Raw genomic sequence first — 25,350 nt, 5'->3', positions numbered from 1 at the left:
CGTCATTACTTAAATTACTGTATTTTTCCAAATTACAAAAATACTTTGTGACATCAACACAGCTGGCTTCTCTGTTAGAGCACACAAAGCTTAAACCTTAGCCTAATGCACACAAGGAATCTTTATCTATTTGTTTATTAGACAGGTTTACCACAAAAGATGGGTTTGTCTTCTTGGTCCAGTCGCTGTTTTCAATAAGATGGTCCAACTTACGATTTAGTGACACTTGTAGCGTATTGCGTTCTTTCCTTAATTCATAATAGCAATGAGAAATATCATTGAATCTTCTATTATTAATTACACAAAGAATTATAATCTTAATTTTAGTGATGGTCTTTACAAAATAGGTAACTTTAGTGTTGATAAGATTTGTAAAATGATAAGTTTATGAACGCTCGTTGTGTGTTTTGAACAATCACATATTTACCAAATGGCGTCCTAGCTTTGTCTCTTCGATGTATATCACCTGACTTATATTTCTCTCTTGTGTCTCCCCTGATGATGTGATTATTACACGAAAGTGCACTTGGGAACTTTTCGTGTTTCATTTTCCCCGTGGACTCATAGGAATATATATATATATATATATATATATATATATATATATATATATATATATATATATATATATATATATATATATATATATATATTTTTTTTTTTTTTTTTTTTTTCAAACTATTCGCCATTTCCCGTGTTAGCGAGGTAGCGTTAAGAACAAAGGACTGGGCCTTTGAGGGAACATCCTAACCTGGCCCCCTTCTCTGTTACTTCTTTTGGAAAAAAAAAAAAAAAAAAGAGAGGGGAGGATTTCCAGCCACCCGCTCCCTCCCCTTTTAGTCGCCTTCTACGACACGCAGGGAATACGTGGGAAGTATTCTTTCTATGAAGCATTTATGGATCGTGAGAAGGCATACGATAGAGTTGATAGAGATGCTCTCTGGAATGTATTAAGAATGTATGGTGTGGGTGGCAAGTTGTAAGAAGCAATGAAAAGTTTTTATCGTGGATTTAAGGCATGAGTACGTGTAGGAGGAGAGGAAAGTGACTGGTTCTCAGTGAATGTAGGTTTGCAGCAGTGGTGTGTAATGTCTCCATGGTTGTTTAATTTCTTCATGGAGGGGTTGTTAGGGAGGTGAATGCAAGAGTTTTGGGAAGAGGGGCAAGTATGAAGTCTGTTGGGGATGAGAGAGCTTGGGAAGTGAGTCAGTTGTTGTTCGCTGATGCGTCAACGCTGTTGGCTGATTCGGGTGAGAAACTGCAGAAGCTGGTGACTGAGTTTGGTAAAGTGTGTGAAAGAAGAAAGCTGAGAGTAAATGTGAATAAGAGCAAGGTTATTTTGAATAGTTGGGTTGAGGGACAAGTCAACTGGGTGTTAAGTTTGAATGGAGAGAAACTGGAGGAAGTGAAGTGTTCTAGATATCTGGGAGTGGATTTGGCAGCGGATGGAACCATGGAAGCGGAAATGAATCATAGGCTGGGGGAAGGGGCGAAAGTTCTGGGAACGTTCAAAAATGTGTGGAAGTCGAGAATATTATCTTGGAAAGCAAAAATATGTACGTTTGAAGGAATAGTGGTTCCAACAACGTTTCATGGTTGCGAGGCGTGGGGCTATGAATAGATTTGTGCCGAGGAGGGTGGATGTTCTGAAAATGAGATGTTTGAGGAAGGTATGTGGTGTGAGATGGTTTGATCGAGTAAATGATAATAGGGTAAGAGAGATGTGTGGTAATAAAAAGAGTGTGGTTGAGAGAGCAGAGGAGTGTGGTCTGAAATGGTTTTGGTCACATGGAGAGAATGAGCGAGGAAAGATTGACCAGGAGGATATATGTGTCAGAGGTGGAGTGATCGAGGAGAAGTGGGAGACCAATTTGGAGGTGGAAAGATGGAGTGAGAAAGATTTTAAGTGATCGGGGCCTGAACATGCAGGAGGGTGAGGCGTGCAAGGAATAGAGTAATTTGGAACAATGTGCTATATCGGGATCGACGTGCTCTCAGTGGATTCAACCAGGGCATGTGAAGCGTCTGGGGTAAACCATGGAAAGTTCTGTGGGTCCTGGACGTGGAAACGGACCTGTGGGTCGGTGCATTCTCACGTGATAGCAAGAGACTGAGTGTGAACGAATGTGGTCTTTGTTATCTTTTCCTAGCGAGACCTCGCGCACATGAGGGTGGAGATGGTTGTTATTTCATGTGTGGCGGGGTGGCGATGGGTATCAATAATGGCAGACAGTATGAATTATGTACATGTGTATATACGTATATGTCTGTCTGTGTATATATATATGTATACGTTGAGATGTATAGGTATGAATATGTGCGTGTGTGGACCGGTTGGGCCATTTCTTTCGTCTGTTTCCTTGCGCTACTTCGCTAACGCGAGAGACAGCGACAAAGCAAAATATATAAATAAATATATATATATATATATATATATATATATATATATATATATATATATATATATATATATATATATATATATATATATATATATATATATATATATATATATATATATGTATATTTCTTTTAAACTATTCGCCATTTCCCGCGTTAGCGAGGTAGCATTAAGAACAGAGGACTGGGCCTTTGAGGGAATACCCTCACCTGGCCCAATTCTCTGTTCCTTCTTTCAGAAAATTAAAAAAAAAAAAAAAACGAGAGGGGAGGATTTCCAGCCCCCCGCTCCCTCCCCTTTTAGTCGCCTTCTACGACACGCAGGGAATACGTGGGAAGTATTCTTAATCCCCTATCCCCAGGGATATATATATATATATATATATATATATATATATATATATATATATATATATATATATATATATATATATATATATATATATATATATACATATATATATATATATATATATATATATATATATATATATATATATATATATATATATATATATATATATATATATATATATATTATTCATTTATTTATCTATTTACTTATCTATTTATTATATTTTGTCGCTGTAACCCGCATCAGCGAGGTAGCGCAGGGAAACAGACGAAAGAATGTCCCAACTCATCCACATACACATGTATATATATACATATATATATATATATATATATATATATATATATATATATATATATATATATATATATATATATATATATATATATATATATATATATATGCGCGTCCAGACACACACATATAACCATACCTATAAAAATCAACGTATACATATATATACATACACAGACATACATATATACTCATGTACATAATCCATACTTGCTGCCTTTATTCATTTCGTCGCCACCCCGCCACACATGAAATGACAGCCCCCCTTCCCCCACATGCACGTGAGGTAGCGCTAGGAAAAGACAACAAATGCCACATTCGTTCACACAGTCTGTAGCTGTCATGTATAATGCACCGAAACCACAGCGCCCTTTCCACATCCAGGCCCCACAAAACGAAATCACTCAATTCCAACGCAACGTTTCACTAAGTATGTCATTAACAGTGTGGAGTGGCATGTGCACTGGAAAACAAGGTTCATATTTGATACTGAATAACGAAAAATGCAAAATGAAGGTCTATCCCGAGCACGGTTATCAGTCAATGATGTTATTGGTCGCTGCACTGGCGTTCACATACCTAAGTGGCAGATAAGATACAGACCGTCTGTCAGCATGAGGCAGCGGAAAGACCTGCTTGCCGGGACTGACGCGGAGTCTGTGTTGGAAGTAGTGATTAATGATAGGAAAATCGTCGTGCCTTCAGATAGTGGATAAGGCACTCCACCGTTGTCCAGTGATCATCCCACAGGAGAGGAAGAACATTCAGATGTTGATACGTGTAGTGATTCAATAAACATCAGAGGTAAAGAGAAGGAAAGATAAGTCAGAGATAACGTGAACAGTTGCAAGGTGACAAGCTACATATCCTCGTCCCCACAGCTAGTGGAGGTAGTGACACTAATCTCCCAGACTGTCAGAGTAACTCAGTGATGTAAAAATCTGTAGAATGAGTGAAACTCATTTGAGTAATAACAGCTAGTGTGTGCGTGATATCAAAAGCACGATGAGTGATAATGAAATAAGTTGTGAAATATCGGATACAGGTCGCATATTCTTGGAAAGCAAAGGAAAAACCGAAACAGTATATGATCCGAAGATACATGAGTATGGCAAAGGAAACGTGGATGGTGAGAGGGTTAAGCAGACCAGTACAGGAAGCACGAGAGAATCCAGCAGCCACAGTACAAACCTCATCATCCACGCCAGTTACCCGGACGGAGGTATGAACACCAGGAGGTCGGGGAGACACCACATACAGAAAGGAGAATCTGGTAACGTACAGGAGGATCCCGGAGTGGTCAGGTGTTGTGATGGAGGGGACAGCAACCACGAGCAGATGCACAACTCGTCCGCAGGAGAGACACAAGACCCTAGCACCTCACCGGTGACGTTGGAGGAGGACTTGCAGGTGCCTGACGGTGGCTGGGGATGGCTAGTGGCGATAGGTACCCTCATCATCATGGTAAGTTTCAAGCATATCTTAGTACCACTGTACTTTTAATTGTAGTTTTTGTTGCATAAATCATATATAAGATCTCAGATACAAATTTTGCAATATTCAGCAGATCATTATATATACATATATAAGTGGTATTTGATGTGTGCATTAGGTGTTTCCTTCGAAGAATGTATGTGAGAAATATTCAAAGAAATAGATGATTTGTATGTGGCATTTATGGATCTGGAGAAGGCGCATGACAGGTGGACAGAGATGTTTTGTGGAAGGCCTTAAGAGTGTACTGAGTGGGAGCTAAGTTGCTAGAAGCAGTGAAAAGTTTTTGTCAATGATGTAAGGTAGAAAGAGCGGGAAGTGATTGGTTCTCAGTGAAAGCTGGCAGGTGTGTGTAGTGTCCCCATGGTTGTTTAATTTGTTTATGGATAGGGTGGTTAGGGAGGTAAATGCAAAAAATTTGGAGAGAGGGGAGAGTATGCAGTCCGTTGGGATGAGAGGGCCTGGGAAGTGTCAGTTGTTCTTCGCCAATGATACAGCTCTGGTAGCTAATTCGGATGTGAAAATGAGGAAAAGTTTGGAAAAGTATGTGAAAGTAGAAATTTGACAGTAAATTTGAATATGAGCAATGCAATCATTTTCAGTAGGATTGAGGGACAAGTTCATTGTGATGTAAGCTTGAATGGAGGAAACTTAGTCCCCCTTCATCACTCTCCCTTTCACGGGTTACGACCAGACATACCAGACAGTGATTGGCCTCCAGTGAATTGTGTTGTACGGCGGGAACCAGGTGTGATGTTGGGATTTAAATAACTTTGTTAAGTACTGTCACCTGATGAGGTGGACTGTCTCCAAGAAACATGTCGTGCAACGTGTATAAAGAAATTACATGTAGAATAAGATTGTATGAACTCCTACATATATATATATATATATATATATATATATATATATATATATATATATATATATATATATATATATATATATATATATATATATATATATATATATATATATATATATATATATATATATATATATATATATATATATATATATATATATATATATATATATATATATATATATATATATATATATATATATATATATATATATATATATATATATATATATATATATATATATATATATATATATATATATATATATATATATATATATATATATATATATATATATATATATATATATATATATATATATATATATATATATATATATATATATATATATATATATATATATATATATATATATATATATATATATATATATATATACATATATATATATATATATATATATATATATATATATATATATATATATATATATATATATATATATATATATATATATATATATATATATATATATATATATATATATATATATATACATATATATATATATATATATATATATATATATATATATATATATATATATATATATATATATATATATATATATATATATATATATATATATATATATATATATATATATATATAGAGGTGAGAGAGTATCATTAAATATTAGGGAGAAAAAAATGATGTTCTGGAAGGAGGTAAATAAAGTGCGTAAGACACGGGAGCAAATGGGAACTTCAGTGAAGGGCGGAAATGGGGAGGTGATAACAAGTAATGGTGATGTGAGAAGGAGATGGAGTGAGTATTTTGAAGGTTTGTTAAATGTGTTTGATGATAGAGTGGCAGATATAGGGTGTATTGGTCGAGGTGGTGTGCAAAGTGAGAGGGTTAGGGAAAATGATGTGATAAACAGAGAAGAGGTAGTAAAAGCTTTGCGGAAGATGAAAGCCGGCAAGGCAGCAGGTTTGGATGGTATTGCAGTGGAATTTATTAAAAAAGGGGATGACTGTATTATTGACTGGTTGGTAAGGTTATTATGATGTATGTATGACTCATGGTGAGGTGCCTGAGGATTGGCGGAATGCGTGCATAGTGCCATTGTACAAAGGCAAAGGGGATAAGAGTGAGTGCTCAAATTACAGAGGTATAAGTTTGTTGAGTATTCCTAGCAAATTATATGGGAGGGTATTGATTAAGAGGGTGAAGGCATGTACAGAGCATCAGATTGGGGAAGAGCAGTGTGGTTTCAGAAGTGATAGAGGATGTGTGGATCAGGTGTTTGCTTTGAAGAATGTATGTGAGAAATACTTAGAAAAGCAAATGGATTTGCATGTAGCATTCATGGATCTGGAGAAGGCATATGATAGAGTTGATAGAGATGCTCTGTGGAAGGTATTAAGAATATATGGTGTGGGAGGCAAGTTGTTAGAATCAGTGAAAAGTTTTTATCGAGGATTTAAGGCATGTGTACGTGTAGGAAGGAAGGAAAGTGATTGGTTCTCAGTGAATATAGGTTTGCGGCAGGGGTGTGTGATGTCTCCATGGTTGTTTAATTTGTTTATGGATGGGGTTGTTAGGGAGGTGAATGCAAGAGTTTTGGAAAGAGGGGCAAGTATGAAGTCTGTTCGGGGTGAGAGAGCTTGGGAAGTGAGTCAGTTGTTGTTCCTGATGATACAGCGCTGGTGGCTGATTCATGTGAGAAACTGCAGAAGCTGGTGACTGAGTTTGGTAAAGTGTGTGAAAGAGGAAAGTTGAGTAAATGTGAATAAGAGCAAGGTTATTAGGTACAGTAGGGATGAGGGTCAAGTCAATTGGGAGGTAAGTTTGAATGGAGAAAAACTGGAGGAAGTAAAGTGTTTTAGATATCTGGGAGTGGATCTGGCAGCGGATGGAACCATGGAAGCGGAAGTGGATCATAGGGTTGGGGAGGGGGCGAGAATTCTGGGAGCCTTGAAGAATGTGTGGAAGTCGAGAACATTATCTCGGAAAGCAAAAATGGGTATGTTGAAGGAATAGTGGTTACAACAATGTTGTATGGTTGCGAGGCGTGGGCTATGGATAGAGTTGTGCGCAGGAGGATGGATGTGCTGAAAATGAGATGTTCGAGGACAATGTGTGGTGTGAGGTGGTTTGATCGAGTAAGTAACGTAAGGGTAAGAGAGATGTGTGGAAATAAAAAGAGCGTGGTTGAGAGAGCAGAAGAGGGTGTTTTGAAATGGTTCGGGCACATGGAGAGAATGAGTGAGGAAAGATTGACCAAGAGGATATATGTTTCTGAGGTGGAGGGAACGAGGAGAAGTGGGAGATCAAATTGGAGGTGGAAAGATGGAGTGAAAAAGATTTTGTGTGATCGGGGCCTGAACATGCAGGAGGGTGAAAGGAGGGCAAGGAATCGAGTGAATTGGATCGATGTGGTATACCGGGTTGACGTGCGGTCAGTGGATTGAATCAGGGCATGTGAAGCGTCTGTGGTAAACCATGGAAAGTTGTGTGGGGCCTGGATGTGGAAAGGGAGCTGTGGTTTCGGTGCATTATTACATGACAGCTAGAGACTGAGTGTGAACGAATGAGGCCTTTGTTGTGTTTTCCTAGCGCTACCTCGCATTAGGGGAGAGGGGGTCGTTATTCCATGTGTGGCGAGGTGGCGATGGGAACAAAAAAAGGCAGACAGTCTGAGACACATTCACTGAGAACAAATCACTTTCCTCTCTTCCTACACGTACACATGTCTTTCACTGCTTTTAACAACTTGGCTCCCACACGATATATTCTGAAAACCTTCCATAGAGCATCTCTATCAACTCTATCATATGCCTTCTCCAGATCCATAAATGCTACATACAAATCCATTTGTTTTTCTAAGTATTTTTCACATCCATACTTCAAAGCAAACACCTGATCCACACATCCTCTATCACTTCTGAAACCACACTGCTCTTCCCCAATCTGATGCTTTGTACATGCCTTCACCCTCTCAATCAATACCCTCCCATATAATTTACCAGGAATACTCAACAAACTTATACCTCTGTAATTTGAGCACTCACTCTTATCCCCTTTGCCTTTGTACAATGGCACTATGCAAGCATTCCGCCAAACCTCAGGCACCTCACCATAAATCATACATACATTGAATAACCTTACCAACCAGTCAACAATACAGTCACCCCCTTTTTTGATACATTCCACTGCAATACCAACCAAACCTGCTGCCTTGCCGGCTTTCATCTTCCGTAAAGCTTTTACTACCTCATCTCTATTTACCAAATCATTTTCCCTAACCCTCTCACTTGTCACACCACCCCGACCAAAAGACCCTATATCTGCCACTCTATCATCAAACACATTCAACAAACCTTCAAAATACTCACTCCATCTCCTTCTCACATCACCACTACTTCTTATCACCTCCCCATTAGCCCCCTTCACTAACGTTCCCATTTGCTCCCTTGTCTTACGCACTCTATTTACCTCCTTCCAAAACATCTTTTAATCCTCCCTAAAATTTAATGATGCTTTCTCATCCCAACTCTCATTTGCCCTCTTTTTCACCTCTTGTTCCTTTCTCTTAACCTCCTGCCTCATTCTTTTATACCTCTCCCACTCATTTCCATTTTTCCCCGCAAAAATCGTCCAAATGCCTCTCTCTTCTCTTTCACTAATAATCTTACTTCATCCCACCACTCACTACCTTTTCTAATCAACCCACCTCCCATGCTTCTCATGCCACAAGCATCTTTTGCGCAAGCAATCACTGCTTCCCTAAATACATCCCATTCCTCCCCCACTCCCCTTACCTCCTTTGTTCTCACCTTTTTCCATTCTGTACTCAGTCTCTCCTGGTACTTCCTCACACAAGACTCCTTCCCAAGCCCACTTACTCTCACCATTCTCTTCACCCCAACATTCTCTCTTCTTTTCTGAAAACCCCCACAAATCTTTACCTTCGCCTTCACAAGATAATAATCAGACATCCCTCCAGTTGCACCTCTCAGCACATTGACACCCAAAAGTCTCTCTTTCGTGCGTCTATCAATTAACACGTAATCCAATAACGCTCTCTGGCCATCTCTCCTACTTTCATACGTATACTTATGTATATCTCGATTTTTAAACCAGGTATTCCCAATCAACAGTCCTTTTTCAGCACATAAATCTACAAGCTCTTCACCATTTCCATTCACAACACTGAACACTCCATGTATACCAATTATTCCCTCAACTGCCACATTACTCACCTTTGCATTCAAATCACCCATCACTATAATCCGGTCGCGTGCATCAAAACCACTAACACACTCATTCAGCTGCTCCCAAAACACTTGCCTCTCATGATCTTTCTTCTCATGCCCAGGTGCATATGCACCAATAATCACCCATCTCTCTCCATCAACGTTCAGTTTTACCCATATCAATCTAGAATTCACTTTCTTACACTCTATCACATACTCCCACAACTCCTGATTCAGGAGTAGTGCTACTCCTTCCCTTGCTCTTGTCCTCTCACTAACCCCTGACTTTACTCCCAAGACATTCCCAAACCACTCTTCCCCGTTACCCTTGAGCTTCGTTTCACTCAGAGCCAAAACATCCAGGTTCCTTTCCTCAAACATACAACCCATTTCTCCTTTTTTCTCATCTTGGTTACATCCACACACATTTAGACACCCCAATCTGAGCCTTCGAGGAGGATGAGCACTCCTCGCGTGACTCCTTCTTCTGTTTCCCCTTTTAGAAAGTTAAAATACAAGGAGGGGAGGGTTTCTGGCCCTCCGCTCCCGTCCCCTTTAGTCGCCTTCTACGACACGTGAGGAATGCGTGGGAAGTATTCTTTCTCCCCTATCCCTAGGGATATTCTCCCCTAACCCCTATTATTTGTTATTTGTTTATTTTGTTTTGCTTTGTCGCTGTCTCCCGCATTAGCGAGGTAGCGCAAGGGAACAGACGAAAGAATGGCCCAACCCACCCACATACACATGTATATACATACACGTCCACACACGCAAATATACATACCTATACATCTCAATGTACACATATATATACACACACAGACATATACATATATACACATATACATCATTCATACTCTCTGCCTTTATTTATTCCTATCGCCACCTCGCCACACATGGAATAATAACCCGCTCCCCTCATGTGTGCGAGGTAGCGCTAGGAAAAGAAAATAAAGGCCCCATTCGTTCACACTCATTCTCCAGCTGTCATGTAATAATGCACCGAAACCACAGCTCCCTTTCCACATCCAGGCACCACAGAACTTTCCATGGTTTACCCCAGACGCTTCAGATGCCCTGGTTCAATACATTGACAACACGTCGACCCCGGTATACAACATCGTTCCAACTCACTCTATTCCTTGCACACTTTTCACCCTCCTGCATGTTCAGGCTCCGATCACTCAAAATCTTTTTCACTCCTTCCTTCCACCTCCAATTTGGTCTCCCACTTCTAATCGTTCCCTCCACATATGACACATATATCCTCTTGGTCAACCTTTCCTCATTCATTCTCTCCATGTGACGAAACCATTTCAAAACACCCTCGTCTGCTCCCTCAACAACACTCTTTTTATTTCCACACATCTCTCTTAACCTTACATTACTTACTCGATCAAACCACCTCACACCACATATAGTCCTCAAACATCTCATTTCCAGCACATCCACCCTCCTGCGCACAACTCTATCCATAGCCCACGCCTCGCAACCATACAACATTGTTGGAACCACTATTCCTTCAAACATACCCATTTTTGCTTTCCGAGATAATGCTCTCGACTTCCAAACATTCTTCAAGGCTCCCAGAATATTGCCATCTCACCCACCCAATGGTTCACTTCAGCTTCCATTGTTCCATCCGCTGCCAAATCCACTCCCAGATATCTAAAACACTTTACTTCCTCCAGTTTTTCTCCATTCAAACTTACCTCCCAATTGACTTGACCCTCAATACTACTGTACCTAATAACCTTGCTCTTATTCACATTTACTCTTAACTTTCTTCTTTCACACACTTTACCAAACTCAGTCACCAGCTTCTGCAATTTCTAACATGAATCAGCCACCAGCGCTGTATCATCAGCGAACAACAACTGATTCACTTCCCAATCTTTCTCATCGACAACAGAATGCATTATTGTCCCTCTTTCCAAAACTCTTGCATTCACCTCCCTAACAACTCCATCCATAAACAAATTAAACAACCATGGAGGCATCACACATCCCAGCCGCAAACATAAATTCACCGAGAACCAATCTCTTTACTCTCTTCCTACACGTACACATGCCTTACATACTCAATAAAAACTTTTCACTGCTTCTAACAACTTGCCTCCCACACCATATATTCTTAATACCTTCCAACTCTATTACTCTATCATATGCCTTCTCCAGATCCATAAATGCTACGTACAAATCTATTTGCTTTTCTAAGTATTTTTCACATACATTCTTCAAAGCAAACACCTGATCAACACATCCTCCTCCACTTCTGAAACCACACTGCTCTTCCACAATCTGATACTCTGTACATGCCTTCACCCTCTCAATAAATACCGTCCCATATAATTTTCCAGGAATACTCAACAAACTTATACCTCTGTAATTTGATCACTCACTCTTATCCCCTTTGCCTTTGTACAATGGCACTATTAAAGCATTCCGCCAAGCCTCAGGCACTTCACCATGAATCATACATACATTAAATAATTTTACCATCCAGTCAACAATACAGTCACCCCTTTTTCAATAAATTCCACTGCAATACCATCCAAACCTGCTGCCTTGACAGCTTTCATCTTCCGTAAATCTTTTACTACCTCTTCTCTATTTACCAAATCATTTTCCCTAACCCTCTCACTTTGCATACCAACTCGAGCAAAACACCCTATATCTGCCATATATATATATATATATATATATATATATATATATATATATATATGTGTGTGTGTGTTCGGAAACAACCGATTGACCCCGTTGCTCACCATTGTGAGAGGAAGGGTATTTGAGTACTTAGTATTTCGAATAGTTGTTTCCTATTATACAGTCCCTTAGCCTAGCGGTTAGCATGCCTGCCTGTTGCACAAGGGGTCCCAGGTTCAATCCTGGCTGTTGGAGCTTTGTATGTGATATATATATATATATATATATATATATATATATATATATATATATATATATATATATATATATATATATATATATATATTTACATATATATAAATATATATATATATATATATATATATATATATATATATATATATATATATATATATATATATATATATATATATATATATATATATATATATATATATATATATATATATATATATCCCTCCAGTTGCACCTCTCAACACATTAACATCCAAAAGTCTCTCTTTCGCACGCCTGTCAATTAACACGTAATCCAATAACGCTCTCTGGCCATCTCTCCTACTTACATAAGTGTACTTATGTATATCTCGCCTTTTAAACCAGGTATTCCCAATCATCAGTCCTTTTTCAGCACATAAATCTACAAGCTCTTCACCATTTCCATTGACAACACTGAACACCCCATGTATACCAATTATTCCCTCAACTGCCACATTACTCACCTTTGCATTCAAATCACCCATCACTATAACCCGGTCTCGTGCATCAAAACCACTAACACACTCATTCAGCTGCTCCCAAAACACTTGCCTCTCATGATCTTTCTTCTCATGCCCAGGTGCATATGCACCAATAATCACCCACCTCTCTCCATCAACTTTCAGTTTTACCCATATTATTCGAGAATTTACTTTCTTACATTCTATCACATACTCCCACAACTCCTGTTTCAGGAGTATTGCTACTCCTTCCCTTGCTCTTGTCCTCTCACTAACCCCTGACTTTACTCCCCAGACATTCCCAAACTACTCTTCTCCTTTACCCTTGAGCTTCGTTTCACTCAGAGCCAGAACATCCAGGTTCCTTTCCTCAAACATACTACCTACCTCTCCTTTTTTCACATCTTGGTTACATCCACACACATTTAGGCACCCCACTCTGAGCCTTCGAGGAGGATGAGCACTCCCCGCGTGACTCCTTCTTCTGTTTCCCATTTTAGAAAGTTAATACAAGGAGGGGAGGATTTCCGGCCCCCCCGCCTCTTGTGGAGGCTAAGGTGAAGATTTGTATGGGTTTTCAGAAAAGAAGAGTGAATGTTGGGGTGAAGAAGGTGGTGAGAGTAAGTGAGCTTGGGAAGGAGACCTGTGTGAGGAAGTACCAGGAGAGACTGTGTACAGAATGGAAAAAGGTGAGAACAATGGAAGTAAGGGGAGTGGGGGAGGAATGGGATGTATTTAGGGAGTCAGTGATGGATTGCGCAAAAGATGCTTGTGGCATGAGAAGAGTGGGAGGTGGGTTGATTAGAAAGGGTAGTGAGTGGTGGGATGAAGAAGTAAGAGTATTAGTGAAAGAGAAGAGAGAGGCATTTGGACGATTTTTGCAGGGAAAAAATGCAATTGAGTGGGAGATGTATAAAAGAAAGAGACAGGAGGTCAAGAGAAAGGTGCAAGAGGTGAAAAAAAGGGCAAATGAGATTTGGGGTGAGAGAGTGTCATTAAATTTTAGGGAAAATAAAAAGATGTTCTGGAAGGAGGTAAATAGGGTGCGTAAGACAAGGGAGCAAATGGGAACTTTAGTGAAGGGCGCAAATGGGGAGGTGATAACAAGTAGTGGTGATGTGAGAAGGAGATGGAGTGAGTATTTTGAAGGTTTGTTGAATGTGTCTGATGATAGAGTGGCAGATATAGGGTGTTTTGGTCGAGGTGGTGTGCAAAGTGAGAGGGTTAGGGAAAACGATTTGGTAAACAGAGAAGAGGTAGTGAAAGCTTTGCGGAAGATGAAAGCCGGCAAGGCAGCAGGTTTGGATGGTATTGCAGTGGAATTTATTAAAAAAGGGGGTGACTGTATTGTTGACTGGTTGGTAAGGTTATTTAATGTATGTATGACTCATGGTGAGGTGCCTGAGGATTGGAGGAATGCGTGCATAGTGCCATTGTACAAAGGAAAAGGGGATAAGAGTGAGTGCTCAAATTACAGAGGTATAAGTTTGTTGAGTATTCCTGGTAAATTGTATGGGAGGGTATTGATTGAGAGGGTGAAGGCATGTACAGAGCATCAGATTGGGGAAGAGCAGTGTGGTTTCAGAAGTGGTAGAGGATGTGTGGATCAGGTGTTTGCTTTGAAGAATGTATGTGAGAAATACTTAGAAAAGCAAATGGATTTGTATGTAGCATTTATGGATCTGGAGAAGGCATATGATAGAGTTGATAGAGATGCTCTGTGGAAGGTATTAAGAATATATGGTGTGGGAGGCAAGTTGTTAGAAGCAGTGAAAAGTTTTTATCGAGGATGTAAGGCATGTGTACGTGTAGGAAGAGAGGAAAGTGATTGGTTCTCAGTGAATGTAGGTTTGCGGCAGGGGTGTGTGATGTCTCCATGGTTGTTTAATTTGTTTATGGATGGGGTTGTTAGGGAGGTAAAGGCAAGAGTTTTGGAAAGAGGGGCAAGTATGAAGTCTGTTGGGGATGAGAGAGCTTGGGAAGTGAGTCAGTTGTTGTTCGCTGATGATACAGCGCTGGTGGCTGATTCATGTGAGAAACTGCAGAAGCTGGTGACGGAGTTTGATAAAGTGTGTGGAAGAAGAAAGTTAAGAGTAAATGTGAATAAGAGCAAGGTTATTAGGTACAGTAGGGTTGAGGGTCAAGTAAATTGGGAGGTGAGTTTGAATGGAGAAAAACTGGAGGAAGTGAAGTGTTTTAGATATCTGGGAGTGGATCTGTCAGCGGATGGAACCATGGAAGCGGAAGTGGATCATAGGGTGGGGGAGGGGGCGAAAATTTTGGGAGCCTTGAAAAATGTGTGGAAGTCGAGAACATTATCTCGGAAAGCAAAAATGGGTATGTTTGAGGGAATAGTGGTTCCAACAATGCTGTATGGTTGCGAGGCGTGGGCTATGGATAGAGATGTGCGCAGGAGGATGGATGTGCTGGAAATGAGATGTTTGAGGACAATGTGTGGTGTGAGGTGGTTTGATCGAGTAAGTAACGTAAGGGTAAGAGAGATGTGTGGAAATAAAAAGAGCGTGGTTGAGAGAGCAGAAGAGGGTGTTTTGAAATGGTTTGGGCACATGGAGAGAATGAGTGAGGAGAGATTGACCAAGAGGATATATGTGTCGGAGGTGGAGGGAACGAGGAGAAGAGGGAGACCAAATTGGAGGTGGAAAGATGGAGTGAAAAAGATTTTGTGTGATCGGGGCCTGAACATGCAGGAGGGTGAAAGGAGGGCAAGGAATAGAGTGAATTGGAGTCATGTGGTATACAGGGGTTGACGTGCTGTCAGTGGATTGAAGCAAGGCATGTGAAGCGTCTGGGGTAAACCATGGAAAGCTGTGTAGGTATGTATATTTGTGTGTGTGGACGTGTGTATGTACATGTGTATGGGGGGGGGGGTTGGGCCATTTCTTTCGTCTGTTTCCTTGCGCTACCTCGCAAACGCGGGAGACAGCGACAAAGTATAAAAAAAAAAAAAAAAAAAAAAAAAAAAAAAAAAAATATATATATATATATATATATATACTTCCCACGTATTCCCTGCGTGTCGTAGAAGGCGACTAAAAGGGGAGGGAGCGGGTGGCTGGAAATCCTCCCCTTTCTTGTTTTTTTTTTAATTTTCCAAAAGAAGGAACAGAGAAGGGGGTCAGGTGAGGATATTCCCTCTAAGGCCCAGTTCTCTGTTCTTAACGCTACCTCGCTAACGCGTGAAATGGCAAATAGTATAAAAAAGTGGAGTGGATCTGGCAGCGGATGAACCATGGAAGCGGAAGTGGATCATAGGGTGGGGGAGGGGGCGAAAATTTTGGGAGCCTTGAAAAATGTGTGGAAGTCGAGAACATTATCTCGGAAAGCAAAAATGGGTATGTTTGAAGGAATAGTGGTTCCAACAATGTTGTATGGTTGCGAGGCGTGGGCTATGGATAGAGTTGTGCGCAGGAGGATGGATGTGCTGGAAATGAGATGTTTGAGGACAATGTGTGGTGTGAGGTGGTTTGATCGAGTAAGTAACGTAAGGGTAAGAGAGATGTGTGGAAATAAAAAGAGCGTGGTTGAGAGAGCAGAAGAGGGTGTTTTGAAATGGTTTGGGCACATGGAGAGAATGAGTGAGGAAAGATTGACCAAGAGGATATATGTGTCGGAGGTGGAGGGAACGAGGAGAAGAGGGAGACCAAATTGGAGGTGGAAAGATGGAGTGAAAAAGATTTTGTGTGATCGGGGCCTGAACTTGCAGGAGGGTGAAAGGAGGGCAAGGAATAGAGTGAATTGGAGCGATGTGGTATACAGGGGTTGACGTGCTGTCAGTGGATTGAATCAAGGCATGTGAAGCGTCTGGGGTAAACCATGGAAAGCTGTGTAGGTATGTATATTTGCGTGTGTGGACGTGTGTATGTGCATGTGTATGGGGGGGGGGGTTGGGCCATTTCTTTCGTCTGTTTCCTTGCGCTACCTCGCAAACGCGGGAGACAGCGACAAAGCGAAAAAAAAAAAAAATATATATATATATATATATATATATATATATATATATATATATATATATATATATATATATATATATTTTTTTTTTTTTTTTTTTCATACTATTCGCCATTTCCCGCGACAGCAAGGTATATATATATATATATATATATATATATATATATATATATATATATATATATATATATATATATATATATATATATATATATATATATATATATATATATATATATATATATATATATATATATATATATATATATATATATATATATAGTCCTACCTTCCATCAAATTTACAGTAGAAAATGAAAATAATGGTATGTTACCATTTTTAGATTGCATGATCCATAGACAAGGAAACAAGTTTAAGTTTAGCATATAAAGAAAACCCACCAATGCATGCTCATATATTCATTATTACTCATCTCAACATGACAGAGTTAAATTATCATCATTTCAATCTATGTTCCTAAGGGCATTACGTATTTGCAGTCCAGAGCTTATTGATGATGAGTTTGAGAAGATATATTCTATTGGATCAAAGTTAAAGTACCCTTGATCTTTCATTGATAAATCCCTTAAGTTAGCAAAGAAATCATTTTATACAGTTGAGCCCAAACCACCCATTGACACCAAGAATCTTTCAGTTCTCCCTTTTAATAATAATTTCACTTTGCTTCCCATGTTGCTTAAATCCTCTAATGTAAATGTTGCCTTTAGCAACAATAATACTATAAAGAATATCTTAATCAGGAATTCACCAGAAAATTCTCTTGGTTGCATCTATAAAGTTCCTTGTGGACACTGTGATAAATTTTATGTTGGTCAGACTGGTAAGGATCTTTCTGTTAGACTTGAGCAACATAAATATAGTATAAGAATATATATATATATATATATATATATATATATATATATATATATATATATATATATATATTTTTTTTTTTTTTTTTTTTTTATACTTTGTCGCTGTCTCCCGCGTTTGCGAGGTAGCGCAAGGAAACAGACGAAAGAAATGGCCCAACCCCCCCCCCCATACACATGTACATACACACGTCCACACACGCAAATATACATACCTACACAGCTTTCCATGGTTTACCCCAGACGCTTCACATGCCTTGATTCAATCCACTGACAGCACGTCAAACCCTGTATACCACATCGCTCCAATTCACTCTATTCCTTGCCCTCCTTTCACCCTCCTGCATGTTCAGGCCCCGATCACACAAAATCTTTTTCACTCCATCTTTCCACCTCCAATTTGGTCTCCCTCTTCTCCTCGTTCCCTCCACCTCCGACACATATATCCTCTTGGTCAATCTTTCCTCACTCATTCTCTCCATGTGCCCAAACCATTTCAAAACACCCTCTTCTGCTCTCTCAACCACGCTCTTTTTATTTCCACACATTTCTCTTACCCTTACGTTACTTACTCGATCTAACCACCTCACACCACACATTGTCCTCAAACATCTCATTTCCAGCACATCCATCCTCCTGCGCACAACTCTATCCATAGCCCACGCCTCGCAACCATACAACATTGTTGGAACCACTATTCCTTCAAACATACCCATTTTTGCTTTCCGAGATAATGTTCTCGACTTCCACACATTTTTCAAGGCTCCCAAAATTTTCGCCCCCTCCCCCACCCTATGATCCACTTCCGCTTCCATGGTTCCATCCGCTGACAGATCCACTCCCAGATATCTAAAACACTTCACTTCCTCCAGTTTTTCTCCATTCAAACTCACCTCCCAATTGACTTGACCCTCAACCCTACTGTACCTAATAACCTTGCTCTTATTCACATTTACTCTTAACTTTCTTCTTCCACACACTTTACCAAACTCAGTCACCAGCTTCTGCAGTTTCTCACATGAATCAGCCACCAGCGCTGTATCATCAGCGAACAACAACTGACTCACTTCCCAAGCTCTCTCATCCCCAACAGACTTCATACTTGCCCCTCTTTCCAGGACTCTTGCATTTACCTCCCTAACAACCCCATCCATAAACAAATTAAACAACCATGGAGACATCACACACCCCTGCCGCAAACCTACATTCACTGAGAACCAATCACTTTCCTCTCTTCCTACACGTACACATGCCTTACATCCTCGATAAAAACTTTTCACTGCTTCTAACAACTTGAAGAATGTATGTGAGAAATACTTAGAAAAGCAAATGGATTTGTATGTAGCATTTATGGATCTGGAGAAGGCATATGATAGAGTTGATAGAGATGCTCTGTGGAAGGTATTAAGAATATATGGTGTGGGAGGCAAGTTGTTAGAAGCAGTGAATATATATATATATATATATATATATATATATATATATATATATATATATATATATATATATATATATATATATATGTTGGGGTGAAGAGAATGGTGAGCGTAAGTGAGCATGGGAAGGAGACGTGTGAGATAGTACCACGAGAGACTGAGTACAGAATCTGAAAAGGTGAGAACAAAGGACGTAAGGGGAGTGTGGGTGGAATGCAATGTATTTAGGGAAGCAGTGATGGCTTGCGCAAAAGATGCTTGCGGCATGAGAAGCGTGGGAGGTGGGGAGAGTAGAAAGGGTAGTGAATGGTGGGATGAAGAAGTAAGATTATTAGTGAAAGAGAAGAGGGAGACATTTGGTTGATTTTTGCAGAGAAAATGGCAAATGACTGGGAGATGTATGAAAGAAAGAGGCAGGAGGTCAGGAGAAAGATGCATGAGGTGAAAAAGAGGACAAATGAGAATTGGGTTGAGAGAGCATCATTAAATATCAGGGAGGATAAAACGATATTTTGAAAGGAGGTAAATAAAGTGCGTAAGACAAAGGAACAAATGAGAACTTCAGTGAAGGGGGATAATAGGGCTGTGATAACAAGTAGTGGTGATGTGAGAAGATGGTCGTGAGTATTTTGAAGGTTCGTTGAATGTGTTTGATGATAGAGTGACAGATACAGTGTGTTTTGGTCGAGGTGATGTGCAAAGTTAGAGGGTCAGAGGAAAAGATTGGGTAAACAGAGAAGAGGTAGTAAAAGATTCGGGGAAGATGAAAGCCGGCAAGGCATTTGGTTTGGATGGTAATGCTCCGGAATTTACTGTTGACTGGTTGGTAAGGTTATTTAATGCATGTATGACCCATGGTGAGGTGCCTTAGGATTGGCGGAATGCTTGCATCGTGCCATTTTGCACAAACAAAGGGGAAAAAAGTGAGCACTCAAATTGATTGAGAGGGTGAAGGCATGTACAGAACATCAGATTGGGGAAGAGAAGTGCAGTTTTAGAAGTGGTGGAGGATGTGTGGATCAGGTGTTTGCTTTGAAGAATGTATGAGAAATACTTAGAAAAGGAAGTGGATTTGTATGTAGCATTTATGAATCTGGAGAAGGCAAACGAGAGTTGATAGAGATGCTCTGTGGAAGGTATTAAAAATATGTGGTGTGGGAGGCAAGTTGTTACAAGCAGTGAAAAGTTTTTATCGAGGATGTAAGGCATGTGTACGTGTATAAAGAGAGGAAAGTGACTGGTTCTCTGTGAATGTTGGTTTGCGGCCTGGATGTGTGATGTCTCCATGGTTGTTCAATTTGTTTATGGATAGTGTCATTAAGGAGGTTAATGCAAGAGTTTTGGAAAGAGGGGCAAGTATGCAGTCTGTTGTGGATGAGAGAGCTTGGGAAGTGAGTCAGTTGTTGTTCGTTGATGATATAGCGCTGGTGGCTGATTCGTTTCAGGAACTGCATAAGTTGTTGACTGAGTTTGGTAAAGTGTGTGAAAGAAGTAAGTTGAGAGTAAATGTGAATAAGAGCAAGGTTATTAGGTACAGTAGGGTTGAGGGTCAAGTCAATTGGAAGGTAAGTTTAAATGGAGAAAACCTGGAGGAATTGAAGTATTTTGGATATTTGGGAGTGGATTTGGCAGCGGATGGAACCATGGAACCGGAAGTGAATCATAGGGTTTGGGAAGAGGCGAAAGTTCTGGGAGCGTTGAGGAATGTTTGGAAGTCGAGAACATTATCTCGGAAAGCAAAAATGGGTATTGTTGAAGGAATTGTAGTTCCAACAATGTTATATGGATGCGAGGCGTGGGCTATAGATAGAGTTGTGCGGAGGTGGGTGGATGTGCTGAAAATGAGATGTTTTAGGACCACATGTGTTGTGAGGTAGTTTAATCGTTTAAGTAATGAAATGCAAGAGAGATGTGTGGTAATAAAAAGAGTTTGGATGAGAGAGCAGAAGAGGGTGTTTTGAAACGGTTTGGTGACATGGAGAGAAAGAGTGAGGAAAGATTGACCAAGAGTATATACGTGTCAGAGGTAGAAGGAGAAGTGGGAGACCAAAGTGGAGGTGGAAAGATGGAGAGAAAAAGATTTTGAGTGATCGTGGCCTGAACATGCACGAGAGTGAAAGGCGTGCAAGGGATAGAGTGAATTGGAACGATATGGTATTCCGGGGTCGACGTGCTTTCAATAGATTGAACCAGGACATGTGAAGCGTTTGGGGTAAACCATGGAAAGTTCTGTGGGGCCTGGATGTGGAAAGGGAGCTGTTGTTTCGGTGCATTATACATGACAGGTAGAGAGTGAGTGTGAACGAATATGGCCTTTGTTGTCTTATCCTAGCGCTACCTTGTGCACATGCTGGGAAGGGGGTTGTTATTTCATGTATGGCGGGGTAGCGATAGGAACTAATAAAGGCAGACAGTATGAATTATGTACGTGTGTATATTTGTAAATGTCTGTGTGTATATATATGTATACGTTGAGATGTATAGGTATGTATATTTGCGTGTGTGGATGTGTATGTATATGCATGTGTATGTGGGTGTGTTGGGCCATTCGTTCGTCTATTTCCTTGCGCTACCTCGCTAACGCAGAAGACAGCGACAAAAAAAATAAATAAGAATAGATAAATATTTTGTGTGTATATGTACGTGTGTGGACGTGTTTATATCATTCTTTCGTCTGTTTCCTTGTGCTACCTCGCTAACACAGGAGACACCAGCAAAGTATATTAGAATATGAATATAAAGGTGAGTAATGTGGCAGTTGAGGGAATAATTGGTGTACATGGGGTGTTCAGTGTTCTAAATGGAAATGGTGAAGAGCTTGTAGATTTATGTGCTGAAAAATGACTAGTGATTGGGAATGCCTGGTTTAAAAAGAGAGATATACATAAGTATATGTATGTAAGTAAGAGAGATGGCCAGAGAGGGTTATTGGATTACGCGTTAATTGATAGCCGCGCGAAAGAGAGAATTTTGGATGTTCATGTGCTGAGAGGTGCAGCTGGAGGGATGTCTGATCATTATCTTGTGTAGGCGACGTGAAGATTTGTTAAGGTTTTCAGCAAAGAAGAGAGAATGTTAGGGTGAGAAGAGTGGTGAGAGTAAGTGAGCTTGGGAAGGAGACTTGCGTGAGGAAGTTCCAAGAGAGACTGAGTACAGAATGGAAAAAGGTGAGAGCAAAGGACGTAAAAGGAGTGGGGGAAGAATTGGATGTAATTATGGGAGCAGTATTGACGTGCGCAAAAAATGACTGTGGCATGAGAAGCGTGGGAGGTGGGAAGATTAGAAAGGGTAGTGAGTGGTGGGATGAAGAAGTACGATTACAAGTGAAAGAGAAGAGAGAGCCATTTGGACGATTTTTGCAGGGAAAAATGCAAATGAGTGGGAGATGTATAAAAGAAAGAGGCATGAGGTCAATAAAAAGGTGCATGTGGTGAAAAAGAGGGCAAATGAGAGTTGGGGTGAGAGAGTATCATTAAATTTTAGGGAGAATGAAAAGATGTTTTGGAAGGAGGCAAATAACGTGCGTAAGACAAGGGAACAAATGGGAACTTCAGTGAAGGGAGCCGATGAGAAGGTGATAACAAGTATTGGTGATGTGAGAAGGAGATGGAGTGAGTATTTTGAAGGTTTGTTGAATGTGTTTGATGATAGAGTGGCAGATTTAGGGTGTTTTGGTCGAGGTCGTGTGCAAATGGAGAGGGTTAGGGAGAATTATTTGGTAAACAGAGAAGAGGTAGTAAAAGCTTTGCGGAAGATGAAAGCCGGCAAGGCAGCGGGTTTGGATGGTATTGCAGTGGAATTTATTAAAAAAGGAGGTGACTGTATTGTTGACTGGTTGGTAAGGCTATTTGAAATACGTATGTCTCTTGGTGAGGTGCCTTAGGATTGGTGGAATGCTTGCATAGTGCCATTGTACAAAAGCAAAGGGGATAAAAGTGAGTGCTGAAATTACAGAGGTATAAGTTTGTTGTGTATTCCTGGGAAATTTTATGGGAGGGTATTGATTTAGAGGTGAAGGCATGTACAGAGCATCAGATTTGGGAAGAGCAGTATTGTTTCAGAAGAGGTAGATGATGTGTGGATCAGGTGTTTGCTTTGAAGAATGTATGTGACAAATACTTAGAAAAGCAAATGGATTTGTATGTAGCATTTATAGATCTGGAGAAGGCATATTATAGAGTTGATAGAGATGCTTTGTGGTATGTATTAAGAATATTTGGTGTGGGAGGCAAGTTGTCAGAAGCAGTGTAAAGTTTTTATCGGGGATGTAAGGTATGTGTACGTGTAGGAAGAGAGGAAAGTGATTGGTTCTCAGTGAATGTAGGTTTGCGGCCTGGGTGTGTGATGTCTCCATGGTTGTATAATTTGTTTATGGATGAGGTAGTTAAGGAGGTGAATGCAAGAGTTTTTGAAGTAGGGGCAAGTATGCAGTCTGTTGTGGATGAGAGAGCTTAGAAAGTGAGTCAGTTGTTGTTCGCTGATGATACCGCGCTGGTGGCTGATTCTTGTGAGAAACTGCAGAAGCTGATAACTGAGTTTGGCAAAGTGTGTGCAAGAAGAAAGCTGAGAGTGAATGTGAATAAGCGTAAGGTTATTAGGTATAGTAGGGTTGACGGACAAGTCAAGGGGGAGGTAAGTTTGAATGGAGAAGAATTCGAGGAAATGAAGTGTTTTAGATATCTGGGAGTGGATTTGGCAGCGGATGGAACCATGGAAGCGGAAGTGAATCATAGGGTGGGGGAGGTGGCGAAAGTTCTGGGAGCGTTGAAGAATATTTGGAAGTCGAGAACATTATCTCGGAAAGCAAAAATGGGTATGTTTGAGGGAATTGTCGTTCCAACAACGTTAAATGGTTGCGAGGCGTGGGCTATGGATAGAGTTGTGCGGAGGAGGGTGGATAAGCTGGAAATGAGATCTTTTAGGACAATATGTGGTCTGAGGTGGTTTGATCGAGTAAGTAATGAAAGGGTAAGAGAGATGTGTGCTAATAAAAAGTATGTGGTTGAGAGAGCAGAAGACGGTGTTTTGAAATGGTTTGGTCACATGGAGAGAATGAGTGAGGAAAGATTGACCAAGAGGATGTATGTGTCAGAGGCTGAGGGAACGAGGAGAAGTGCGAGACCAAAGTGGAGGTGGAAGGATGGAGTGAAAGAGACTTTGAGTGATCGTGGCCTTTACATGCAGGAGAGTGAAAGGTGTGTAAGGAATAGAGTGAATTGGAACGATGTGGTATACCGGGGTCGACGTGCTGTCACTGGATTGAACCAGAGCATTTGAAGCGTCTGGGGTAAACCTTGGAAAGTTCTGTAGGGCTGGATGTGGAAAGGGAGCTGTTGTTTCTTTGCATTATTACATGAAAGCTAGAGAATGTGTGTGAACGAATGGGGCCTTTGTTGTCTTTTCCTACCGCTACCCCGCGCACATGAGGGGGGAGGGAGTTGTTATTTCATGTGTGGCGGGGTGGCGATGGAAATGAATAAAGGCAGACAGTATGAATGATGTACATGTGTATATATGTATATGTCTCTGGGTGTATATATATGTATACGTTGAGATGTATAGGTATGTCTATTTGCGTGTATGTTCAGCCATTCATTCGTGTTTCTTTGCGCTACCTCGTTAACGCGGGAGACAGCGACAAAGCAAAATAGATAAATTGATAAGAATATAAAGGATATATATTGCATATGTTTCAATGAATATGAATGCTATTCAGGTATTTATTAGTTTTTTATTGATGTACTTAACCTGTCTAACGACTCGCTTATATTGCCCAGGTTGATTACCTATAAGGTGGCCAAAGGGGTAGTGCCTAACACAGATGGAAACGAAGTGTGTAATTCTTTTGGGGTTTGTTGTAACAAATCGTTCCGTGACTCGTGTCACATTCTTAAAGTGCGAGGAAAGTGCCTGATCAAAACACAAGTCAAGGATATTGACCAATAAGAGATGAATGCCGTTGGTGGCATGGCCAATGACAGCGCGCTGCCCGATGTCGGGCGTCACGTTAAATTACGTCATCATTCCTTTGCCTGCTTTTGTTTGGTAAAAT

General features: G+C 40.2%; 2 protein-coding genes across 2 annotated transcripts in view; one reads left to right on the top strand and one right to left on the bottom strand.

The window, feature by feature from the left end:
* Positions 1–25,350, bottom strand: part of LOC139761332 (monocarboxylate transporter 9-like) — a 247,853-nt gene that overhangs the window by 37,694 nt on the left and 184,809 nt on the right. The window lies entirely within an intron of this gene.
* LOC139761330 (monocarboxylate transporter 9-like) overlaps positions 3,702–25,350 on the top strand; it is a 51,743-nt gene continuing 30,094 nt past the window's right edge. The window contains exon 1 of the mRNA XM_071685396.1: positions 3,702–4,513. Coding sequence (XP_071541497.1) covers positions 4,055–4,513 — 459 coding nt within the window. The 5' untranslated portion in view covers positions 3,702–4,054. The remainder of the gene's footprint in view (positions 4,514–25,350) is intronic.

The sequence above is a fragment of the Panulirus ornatus genome, chromosome 40 (genome assembly GCF_036320965.1).
Source record: "Panulirus ornatus isolate Po-2019 chromosome 40, ASM3632096v1, whole genome shotgun sequence".
Lineage (NCBI taxonomy): Eukaryota > Metazoa > Arthropoda > Malacostraca > Decapoda > Palinuridae > Panulirus > Panulirus ornatus.
This window is presented reverse-complemented; position numbering and strand designations above follow the sequence as displayed.